This window comes from Gekko japonicus, unplaced genomic scaffold (assembly GCF_001447785.1).
Source record: "Gekko japonicus isolate JY-2015 unplaced genomic scaffold, Gekko_japonicus_V1.1 scaffold276, whole genome shotgun sequence".
NCBI classification, from domain to species: domain Eukaryota; kingdom Metazoa; phylum Chordata; class Lepidosauria; order Squamata; family Gekkonidae; genus Gekko; species Gekko japonicus.
This window is the reverse complement of record NW_015171510.1, coordinates 1094472-1106622: the sequence shown is the minus strand read 5'-3', so window position 1 is coordinate 1106622 and position 12151 is coordinate 1094472. Positions and strand designations below refer to the sequence as shown.

Sequence of the window (12151 nt, the reverse complement as noted above, 5' to 3'; positions counted from 1 at the left end):
GTTGCATTCAACAACTCACTTTGTCCCTCTGTAAACGCTGTATGGTGTGTCTTCATGGAAATACACACATTCAAGTTAACATAGATCTTTAACAGCATTTTAATGGTGGCCATATGACCTAAACTGATGATTTCCTGCCTATAAATTAACATAGGTGTATGTATGTGTGTATACACACCCAGACACACTATAGAAAATTCCATAGTGTACTGGCTGAGCAGTAGGAGAGCAAACCTGAGCACATCTACTTAGAAGTAAGTCTCGTGTTATTCAGTGGGGCTTACTCTAAGGAAAGTGCCCTTAGGATTGAAGTCTAGACACATTCTAGTTAGCATGGGGTTGCCACTAAAAACAGCTTCCCCATGGCAAGTGATCTCTGTGCGTCTCATAGCATTTGGAAGTGCCTACCAATTGGAGTTTTGCTGTCAATTTTCTTTCTGGTGCCAGGAACATGGATTAGGGACATAGAGACTCCAGACATGGCAGCTGAGCATTACACAGTGCGGTATTCTGAGCTTTACAGATCAGGCAGGGATCACTTCCCATGGACAGCCATCATTTCTGTTGTGACTAAGTTTTCTGGCTCTAAATCTGCCAACGGGTGGGGTAAATTAGTTAATGCAATGAAGATGGTAATGATCTAGCATGTGTATGTGTGTGTGTGTGTGTGTTTTCCATACGAATATTGTTTGTCTACACTGGGACCTATAGATTAATATACACTAAATTTCAACCTGTGCTCCTGCTGAGATTTTAGTCCCTGTTGCCCTCTTGTTCGTTTTCCCTGGTAGCATGTTATAGACATTAATCTGTAACATGCAATATGAATATACAATATGCACCCCGACCAAGGTTGTAGACTTCAGTTTTTGGTCTCAATATGTATCTCAGCCAATGCACCGGGAGTACCAGAATGGAGATGGTTTTGGATATATCCTGTCTTTCCGAAAACAAGGCGCCCAAACCTGGAAGAAAGCAAAAGTGCCCCATGCAGAATCGCTGCACTATGTTTATCGCAATGAGAGTGTTGCACCTTATACACCCTTTGAAGTGAAGATCAGGGCCTTCAACAGGAAAGGAGAAGGACCAGAAAGCTTGGTGGCCATTGTCTACTCTGCAGAAGAAGGTATGCTTGGATCATAGGGGTAGCTGATGTTCAAGTATTGCTAAACCTTAGCTGCATTTCTTTCTCATTCTCCCAAGAACACCTAATAAAACTATTCAATATCATTATTAGGGGATGCTTCCTGTCATTCTTAAATGACAGACCAAATGTCTGGCTTCTGATCCTTGCCTAGATATTTTGAGGCTGGATCTGGATGAGATTCATCTGTAATTACAGGCTAATTTAAGTAAACTAATGTCACTGTAATTTGACAGAACCAAGAGTGGCTCCATCTAACATTACAGTTGAGGGAGTTTTGGCCACAGAAATGGATGTTTCATGGGAGCCTGTGGAGCAAAGTGACACAAATGGAATCCTTTTGGGCTATGAGGTAAGTAATAAGAAAGACTGGAATTGGAACAATGCTCAAGTTTGGTTCACATTCACCCTCTTCACAAAGAAGGATTGGGCTGGTATAGCTGAAATTGCCAGAACTGCTTAATGCTCAAACAGATTCCCTCTCCCCAACTCAGTCTGACCAGCCTTGTAATACAGCAGAATCCCCTCTTGTGAAACACCCAAGATGGCCATTCCAGAATAAATGGTCTAGCGTTAACTAGTGAAATACTGCAGTTCCTGAGGAACTCAGACGTGTTTGTTTTTCTGGCTTCAGATCCGGTACTGGAAACATGGCGACAAGGAGGAGGCTGCAGACAGAGTGAGGACAGCCGGTCTTGAGAAGTCGGCACATGTGACAGAACTTAACCCCAACACAAAGTACCATGTGACAGTCAGAGCTTACAACCGGGCAGGGACAGGGCCAGCCAGTCTCCCCACCAGTTTCACAACCACAAAACCACGTGAGTGGCTGTTAGATTTGGTAACATATGCACATGCATGTTTTATATCTTTCAAGTGGATATGCTGTGTATGTCTTTAGCAGGTTCTTTCACACCTTCTTAACTGACACATCAGATAGTTTTCTGCCACTACTGACAGTGTTTTTGAAAGAAATGTGTGCCCCATTCATATCCAGTAGAGCTTATTTTATATTCAGGTTTGCACACACATAAGAAGATATAAGTGAGAATTTTGTAAGAAGTAATGAATTTAAAAATAGGGGGGGGGAATAACCATAAGTTTCAGGAGTAATGTTGAGATTCCAGTGCAAGACCAATGCTGTACCATTCAAAATATAAAATGGCTTAGAATGTGTTTCAGATAATACTTTCCCCCCCAATGGCCACTGCACTGTAACAATCTAGCACAGCAAGACAGAAAGGTTTAAGAGATGCAATATGAAAAACACATTATGTACAGATTAGAGGAAAAACAGCACATTTTGGTGGCTACATGAGCGAGGGCCTTTTTAGTGGCAGCTCCACAATTATAGAACAACCTCGACAGGGGTGTGTGCATGGCCTCAATCTTAAGGGGGCAGCTGAAGATGGTTTTATTTAGGACTGCATTTGATTGAACTGGCTTTTACTATTGACATTCCTAACTGGAGTTTTTAAACTGTGACTTTTATGGGTTTTATAATTGTTGTTCTTGTTGTGTTTTGTATAATATTTTATTTATATCATAAGCCTTGTGCAACCTTGAGTTGCACAAGGGAGAAAGGCAACTAATAGAAATTTTAAAGAAATAAATAATGCTCTTTCCTCCAAAGGAGGACTTGTGCAACTTGTGACATCAGGACAAGCATATCCTCCTCCCAAATGTTTGTGGCCTTCTTCAGGGGGTGTGGCTACCTGCATTTTGCTGCCTGTTTAGGACTTCAAAACAGGATAAGAACATAAGAAGAGTCCTGCTGGATCAGACCAGTGATCCATCTAGTCCGGCATCGTGTCTCACACAGTGGCCAATCAGTTCATCTGGATGGCCAACAACAGAGCATAGAGGCTGAGACCTTCCCCTGATGTTGCCTCCTGGCTCTGGGTTTCAGAGGCTGACTGACTCTAAATGTGGAGGTTCCCCTTAGTTGCTATGGCTAGTAGCCACTGATAGACCTATCCTCCATTAATCTGTCTAATCCCCCTTTAAAGCTGTCTGTTCCTGTAGCCATCACTACATCCTCTGGCAGCAAATTCCACATTTTAATCACTCTCTATGTAAAGTAGTATTTCCTTTTGTTTGTCCTGAACCTACTGCCCATTAATTTCATTGGATGCCCTCAAGCTCTAGTATTTTGGGAGAGAGAGAAAAATGTCTCTTTGTCCACTCTCTCAACCCCATGTATAGTTTTATAAACCTCTATCAGGATGTTGTCAGGCACCTAGCAGACCAAAATATATGGCTGCTGTGTTGAGCTTGGTGGGTCACAAATTGTTCAGGCCTGCTGTAAAGGCTTCCTTAAATAGCTACAGCTCACAGGAAGACCAGAAAACAATAGGATGGATATAAGAAAACGCCGATCATCTTCCAGATAAATGTGGAAGAGAAAAATTGGCTTACCTACAACTTTCTTACAGATAGTAATAGAGAGAACCTAAAGTCTCAGATGTTACTGGGAGCAGGCGTATTCAATATTTCAAACACTGGTGTCCTTTTGACATATTTTTGCCAAACACCAGATCAAAATAAATAATAATTATCATATGGCATTGTGTGTAGCATAGCTAGGAGATTCTCAGATTGTCTGGCAGCCGGAAGCTCTAGCTCTTTAGCGTTATGCACCACTAAGTGGTGAGCTAGACTTGTTTTTGAGGCAAGAGACATTTCAGAGGTGGTTTGCTGTTGCCTGCCTCGGCATCACAACCCTGGTATTTCTTGGACGTTGCCCATCCAAATACTAAGCTGAGTTTAAGTTATATTGTTCACGGCCATTGGCCTTCACAATTAAAACATATTTGAAACATTAAAACATTTGAAACCTATTTACAAACAAAGTTAAAATTCTAAAACCTCAACTCACATTCAGCTCAATACAACAGGAACGATTCAATTGGTGACATTCTAAAAGGCACTATTCACTCTGATCTTCCTGGCTGCCAGGGCAAAAAGAACCAGTCTGTAAGAAACAGAAGGCTCCACATCGAAAAACATAAAAGCTAGTTTTTCAGAATCTGAGAAAAACTGTAGATCAACCAAAATCTTGGCCAGGAATGTATTCCTAGGACCTGAATACAGAGGGCAGGACAAAAAAGAATGTGGCAGATCTTCCACTGAGCTGCCACACAGATAGATATGTTGGTCAATTGGAATGTTGGCATAGCAACCTCTAGTAACTCAGTTGGCATTGTTTGGAAGCGCAACTCTGTAAATGCCATTCTTAAGTTATGAGCTATTAAATTGACCAAGTAGGAAGCTCTGGAATTATCTTTCATGATGGTTTTATACCATGGGGCAAACTTCTGATGGAAAATAGTAAAATTATCAATTATAGAGTTCCATTTAAATACTCATTCCCATAAATCCAAATTTATTCCTTGGAGGTCGCTCATCCAAATACTAGCCAAGGCCGACCCTGCTTAACATCCAAATTTGACAAGATCGGCCTAGCCTGCGCCATCCAGGTCAGGGCTATGACATCAAAAGGAAGGTAGCTCAGTATCAGTGAATATGAACCTACAAAAAGATTTTGGCTATTCCAGCAACTGAAGAATATGTTCCCCGTATTTGGGGAAATAGTTTTATTAACCATTTTTACTGAAATTGTTGTTAAAATTGGTGGTATTCGATATGGTTAATCTGAATCTACAAGAAAAACGTTTGGATCTTCCAAAAATGCAACATGCTTCATTCTCACAGATCCCAAATAGGAGTGTACCTAGTCTCCATGTGTAGCCCCAGGAAGCATCATGGTGGTTTGTCTACATGTAGGACCACATATGTTGTGTGGTGCATGCATGTCTGACTAAGGGCTATCAGGAAAGGGAACATCTAGAGGATGGATTCAGTCATTACTTTTTTAAAAAGCAAAGGATGAAATATGTTATCGCTACAGGTTCATTGTTTTTTCCAAAAATACTTAGTTGAGATTGTATCCTTCTAAGATGGATGGTGATGGCCCAGGTTAGCCTGATCTCGTTACACCTTGGATGCTAAGCAGGGTTGGCCCTGGTTTACTACCAAGGGAGTCCAGGGTTGCTGTTGTTCGTATCTTGCCTTGAAAACTCTGTGGGGTCGCCATAAGTGGGCTGTGACTCGATGGTACTTTTCACCACCAAGATTATCCAGGACTGGCTCACTACATTTTGGTGCCCAAAGTAGCCAATCCCACAGCATTCTCTACCCTCTCGGGGGTGAGAAAGGTATGACCCATCCAGATTACAGTGGCATTGATTTGGCAAGATTGTGCTCTGCAGTAATAAACTTAACACCTGGCAGATTGCTCATCTCTAATGGTATTAAAAATCTATTCTCACAGAGAGCTGCCTCACCTCTGCCTTGTGATAACCAGTCCACAGGTGATTTCCTTAGCCTTTCCATTTACCAAGTAGTCAACAGGATTCAAAAAAATATTTTCCTGACTTTGAATATATCATGGTTGTGGTGGTAAAAGACTAGCAAGAAAAGCATATGTATCAGAGAGACACAAGAGGAGAGAGGCAGTGACAAGCAAGTGAAAAAGACAGGCAAGGTATGACCCTAGAATGAGAGACAAACAAAAGCAAAACCAGTGTCAAGAGAAGAGCAAAGATGGCAAAGAAAGGCAGAGATGATTGAGAAGATGATTTGGAGAGCAAGAGAGTTTCTCTGCTGGTTCATTGGTTCATAAGTTAGGTGGCAAACACAGACTGGAGACCTCTAGCTGGCTTTCTGTTGCCTCTGTAAAACTCTTCACCAGTGTGTGTATCTTCTAGCACCAACAAGGACACCTGGCAACATCTCCTGGAAATTTATTGGCTCTGTTGTAAGCATCAAATGGGATCCTGTGATTGCAATGACAAATGAATCTGCTGTCACTGGGTACAAGGTAACTTAGATCTTTCTCTTGGCTCAGGGATTTTAAACTTTTGAATTGCAATATAATGGCCTCAAGAGTATTCTCAATTATTTCTTAATCCAGGGCAATGTTATTTATTAATTAATTAACTTATGTTATTTATAGTCCACTTTTTACACTGAGATTTAAGGTAGATTACACAGTATAAGGCAATACAATCAACAGGAAGGGTCATGCAATAAGCAGTGTAATATGATTAAGTTTGCCAAAATCTGAAACAAAACATAAGTATTAACATGACATGTTAAACAATGCAGAAAGTACATAGTAGGATAATACATACAGCAACAGATAGTATGCACTATACACAGTACTATAAACCAACACCTACCTCCTGATAAGAACCAACCTCCAGTATTTTGACCCAACTGAAGTCTCTGAGCTGATTTTGGGGGATGTAGAATGCATTCTAGTCTAGTCTCAATGTTACCATGGCCTGGATCTATGTGGTCAGTTCAGCTGACTCAATGTGTGTGTAGGAGTCATCTTTTGGGCTAAACTGAGTTGGAAGAATGCATCTTTTGAACCTGCACTAACTTGTTTCTAGCAGTAACGTTGGACCCAGTATAACCCCTAGGCTCTTAACCGAGTCAGCAAGGGTCACCTGAACCACAGGTGGGAAGCACAATATCCTTCTAGATCTCTGACTTCCCGATGAGCATTAACTCTGTCTTGTCAGAATTTATTTTCAACATGTTCACTCTTAGTCATTTAGGCACAGCAGACAGGAGGTGATTCAGGACCTCAACTGCATTACTAGGAGAGTTGGTTAAGGAGATATTGAGCAGGGTATTATCAACACACGGATGACTGGCTACCCCAAAATTATGAAAGCTTTGTTCTGTGGGCTTTACATAGAGGTTGAATAGCATGGGGAGATAGGATGGCACCTTGTGAAACCCCACAGGATAGGCCAGACACTGATGACAACTGGTCTCCAATGGCAACCAGACTTCAGAGACCACACTCAGTGAAGAATGATTCAAATGATCCCAAAGCACATCACCTGATACCTACTTCTGCCTCCAGATGCCTGAAGAAGATGGCATGCTTGACTGTATCAAAGGCTGCAGATAAATCCAGTGGAAGCAACAAAGATGCATGGATTTGGTCTAGACAAAATTTGTCAATTAAAATCACCAGAGCCATAGCCAGACCAGATGAGTTATCCAAAAAGACCTGGAGTTGGTCCACTGCTATCTCAATCGCTTTGCCCAGAAAGGGCAGATTAGAGACTGCACAATAATTTGCCATGTCATTTTTCTGTAGGAATGTTTTTTTAAGTAGAGGATAGATAACTGCCATTTTGAATGAACAAGGGAAAGTGCCCTGAATTAGTAATTTCGTGACAGTTAGTGATAGACACCAAAGGCTCATTGATGTGGTCCTTATACAATTTTAGCAGCCAGGATGGGCAGGATTCAAGGCACAAGTAGTGGCCTTCACAGATCCCAGGATCCTGTCAATATCTATCACAGAAGCTGGGCCAAAAGGCCTAGACGATGTATTGGACATATGGTCCCCTGAAAAATAACTGTTTGTGTGGTTGGCTGTTCTTGTCAGATCAGGGTCTGGGGACTTTGCTTCTGCATCTGTCGGAATTTTTCAATTTCTTAGGATGTGTAGTCAGTTTAGATTCTTACTGCAGCCCTTTGTACAGTTGTTTGGCTTCCTTTTATGTATGCACAAGTGTGAGGCCATGAGACTCGCAGGGGGGAATCCCCCCCCCAACTTTCCCACTGGGTCCAGCATGGCTTCTGGGCTGTGCTGCTGGCAGTTCCAGCATGGCTCCCAGGCTCCTGTGATGACTTGTACAGAAATCGCTATTTTACTTTTGTGGGAATATTTTTTAAAGATTTCAAATTTTTGTGCAAAAATTTACAGAAAAATATGTTTGGGGTAAGTGTGGCCCTGGCCACATTTGAAAAATCGATATATATATATAAAACCACACTGAGAATTCCTCAGAGTTGAGAAATAGGGGCATCACTCTTGCGGTTACAGGTTTGTAAATATATATGTTGGGGGGAAGGAATCCTGACAATTGACTTTTAAAAGTAAGCCCCAAATGATGCTTCTGCCATAGATGCTGTACCAGCAGGACTCACACTCCACTCCTAAACTGTACATATCCAACAATAATCGGATTGAAGTTCCCTTTCCAGAAGACTTCACTCATGCTTCAGTGCAAATTAGGACAACTGGGCCAGGTGGAGATGGAGTCCCAGCACGGGTGCACATCCTCAGAAACAGCGGTGTGTCTCTCCTTTTCTTTCTTCATGTATTCTCAGCTATATATAAGAGTGGACAATCTCAGATGACAAACTTATCAAGGAAAATAAGAAAGCTTTACTTTGCTCCTCATTGCCTTACTTCATTCTCTCTCCTTATGCATCATTTGGAAAAGAACCAAGGCTTTGGTACAAGGTCCTTTTTCTTCTTGCTCTGTTGAAGGGGCAATGGCAGCTTGAGTTTCCCTCCTTGGGTAGAAAGTGAGATGGTCATGTCTGACCATCAAATCAGTTCTTTAGCAAACTACTCTCAGTTGTTTCTCAAGTGCATTTTGGTCTGGGAGACAAGGGGCCTGGAATCCAGTCTCAAGAATGCTGTGATACGTAAGCAGTGTGGTGGCTAAGTTTGCAGATGACACTAAGTTGTTCAGGGTGGTGAGAACCAAGGAGGATTGTGAGGCACTCCAGAGGGATCTGTTGAGGCTGGGTGAGTGGGCATCAGTGTGGCAAATGAGGTTCAGTGTGGGCAAGTGCAAAGTAATGCACGTTGGAACCAGTGTTCGCTCTAAGCTGAGTTAGTGTGAGCTAGCTCACAGTTTTTTAGCCTCCAGCTCACACATTTTTGTCTTCGCTCAGGAACGATGGCTCCAGAGCAAGCTAATTTATGCGGTAGCCAAATCGCTCGCTCACAACTGTAAGGCCAAGAGCTCACAAAGGAGAATTTTTGCTCACAAGACTCCACAGCTTAGAGGGAACATTGATTGGAACCAGAATCCTAACTATAAACACATGTTGATGAGGTCCAAACTGGCAGAGACTGACCAGGAGAGATTTTGGAGTCGTGGTAGATAAGTCACTGAAAATGTTAGCTCAGAGTGCGACAGCAATAAAAAAGACAAATGCTATGCTGAGGGCTCTTAGGAAGGGAACTGAAAACAAATCAGCCAGTGTCATAATGCTCCTGTACAAATCAATAGTGTGGCCTCATTTAGAATACTGTGTACAATTCTGGTTACCGCACCACAAAAAAAGATATTATAGCTTTGGAAAAAGTGCAGAAATGGGCAACTGATTAAGGGAATGGAACACTTTCCCTATGAAGAAAGGCTAAAGTGGTTAGGACCCTTTAGCTTGGAGAAACAACAACTGAGAGGTGGCATGACAGAGGTTTACAAAATTATGCATGGGATAGAGAAGGTCGAGAAAGAAGTACTTTTCTCCCGTTCTCACCATACAAGTACTTGTGGGCACTCAATGAAATTAATCAGCAGTAGGCTTACAACAGATTAAACAAAGTACTTCTTCACCCAAAGATTAATTACCACTTGAAATTCACTGCAACAGGAAGTGGCGGCGGCTACACACATAGACAGGTTCAAGAGGAGATTGGCTAACATATGGAGCCACAAGGTATAGATGGAATACTATGGCTGGGGCAGGTATGCTCTGTATACTTGGTGCTTGGGGGACAATGATGGGAAGGCTTGTGGAGTTCTGACTCTGCTGGTGGACCTCCTGATGGCACCTGAGTTTTGGCCACTGTGTAACACAGAGTGTTGGCCTGGATCCAACTTCCTTGATCTCATGGAGAGTAGTAATCCTTTCCTCCAGGCTTCAAATCTTCTCCTCTCAGATTCCTTATGAACTTACACTTCTGACAAATGTAGTCCATCTTGTCCTTAGGGAGGAAGACAAACATGGCACACTCCCTGCAGGTGACTGGAAATGGTCCATGAGCATTCATCATCACTTCCCCAAGTGGATTCTTTCACCTAGAAATACCTTGGGGTGCTGATGTTCCCTGAAACTTAGAGAACTGTCCAAATGGCTACCTGAGCCAAAAGGGGAAACAAGCACAACAATGTACAATTTTCTTAACTTCTTATAGGGTCCCCAGGCCCGATCCCCAGGCTAAGAGCCACAGGGCAAAAGCCCTTTAGCTCTCACTTCGACTCGCACCAAGGCTTGTGCCTCTGGCAAGGGGGAGCCTAATATAATTAAAAGCTCACCCAGCAGAGGGCAGGGCCAGCAGTCAGCCCCAGGCAAAACTGCTAAAAGCTGCAATCAGTTACACCCAGGCAAAAGAGACAAACAGAAACCACACTTCCTCAAACAAGCAGCACTCTCCAACAGGCTATACACACCCACACACCCTCAAACACTATCCTCCCACACAGTAATGCTAAAGGCTTTGAATGATATTGGAAATTGTATAAATGTAGAATAAGTATGTTAAGTAACAATAAAGTATACAACAAAGAGTATTCAATATGCTGTAACAAAGTATTCAATAAAGAATTCTCAATAAAGTGAAGGTTGCGGATTGTAATCTTTATTTCAGGTATCTTCTTCAAGAATATAGCACTGACATATAAGAAAAACTATTACACATTTTTCATAACCAACTGTAAATGGTGATATTTCTTCAACCAATTTTCAGAATTTTATTCAGAACAGCTTCTAAGTATTGCAGAATAATTCCAGTATTAATAACACAAATGGGCAACCAGTCACAGTTTACAAAAGAGCCACTCTATATCATTGCTAAGCTGGTGTTTACCCCTGTATGATCCTTCTTTGTGGTCTGTCTTAAGGCACAGTACACTCTCCTTGTAGTAGGAAGAGATGGCTGTTGTGGGAAAATTGATGTACCCTTGTCAGCTGTCCAGGTAAAAACATAAAAAGAGCCCTGCTGGATCAGACCAGTGGGCCATCAAGTCCAGTATCCTGTCTCACACAGTAGCCAGCCAGGTCCTCTGAAGGTCCCACAACAGAGGCTGAGGCCTTCTCCTGATCTTGCCTCCTGGCATTGATAGGCAGAGGTTTACTACCTCTGAACATGGATGTTCCCTTTAGTCACCATAGTAAGTAGCCACTGATAGGCCTATCTTCCATTAATCTGTCGAATCCCCTTTTAAAGCTGACTCTGCCTGAGGCCATCACTATATCCTTGGGCAGCAATTTCCACATTTTAATCACTTGCTGTGTAAAGAAGTATTTCCTACACAAGCATTTACCGAACACCACCATTTCTAAAATGTCAGCTTGGGACAGCATCACTACCTCACCAACAAATCCAAGTGGTGATATAGGCAGGTCCTGGATGCTTGTGTTTTCATGACCTCACTGGCAAACCCCTTTCTGTCCTATGATCTCTCAAAACAATTCCAGGTGCAATTCACTTGGAACCCAGTCACCAGCATGTATTTACAGCAGTGTTGAGATGATTGCTGCTAAACCAATGCTTTTCTTCTGCTGGCAGCCAGCAACATTTAAGTGTTATTCAAAGACATCAGCAATTTCTAAACTTTCCACAAATCCTCTTTGGTTTGTTAAAAAATAAGGTTGTTTTTTTTGTAACTAAACTGAGCCATTTCTTTCTTGCAGGTACAAGTATGATGGTAGAAAAATCTGCAGGCCATCCAGTAGCACATACTGTGATTTCCCTGACTCACCCTGTAGTAATGTTGGTCCTGATTGGTTACTTGGAGCTCTGATGCCAGTCGCTATAATGGAGGGCTACCGGATAAGATTCCTCCTAAGCTAGCAGGAACAGTTTACCACCAGGACTACACATTTTTACCACAGCTGCACAGCAGGGAGTCATTAGAAGAAAAGGACTCAAGAGGAAAACTTACCTTCTTTTTTCTTTTTCTTTTTTAGAAAACAGAACATTTCATACAAGATATGAGACTTTAACCAATCAAAGATTTTTTTACCGGAAGAAACAAAAGGGTGAATTCTGGAAACTGGAAGTCTCATAGTACTGTATTCAGTAGATTTTTCTGCCTTACAAAGCCATGTACAAAAATAATCGGACTCCTAAAACTTGATCTTTTTTTAAAAAAGCAGGTAAATAACATA

The 12151-nt window shown here is 42.0% G+C and overlaps 1 protein-coding gene across 1 annotated transcript in view; it reads left to right on the top strand.

Annotated features, from left to right (window-relative positions):
• The window catches only part of CNTN2 (contactin 2), a 43367-nt gene extending 31583 nt beyond the window's left edge, over positions 1 to 11784 (top strand). Inside the window, exons 17-22 of the mRNA XM_015419338.1 lie at positions 892 to 1126; positions 1381 to 1496; positions 1779 to 1965; positions 5914 to 6026; positions 8143 to 8311; positions 11675 to 11784. Of these exons, the coding sequence (XP_015274824.1) occupies positions 892 to 1126; positions 1381 to 1496; positions 1779 to 1965; positions 5914 to 6026; positions 8143 to 8311; positions 11675 to 11784 (930 nt within the window). The remainder of the gene's footprint in view (positions 1 to 891; positions 1127 to 1380; positions 1497 to 1778; positions 1966 to 5913; positions 6027 to 8142; positions 8312 to 11674) is intronic.
• Positions 11785 to 12151: the final 367 nt, after the last annotated feature.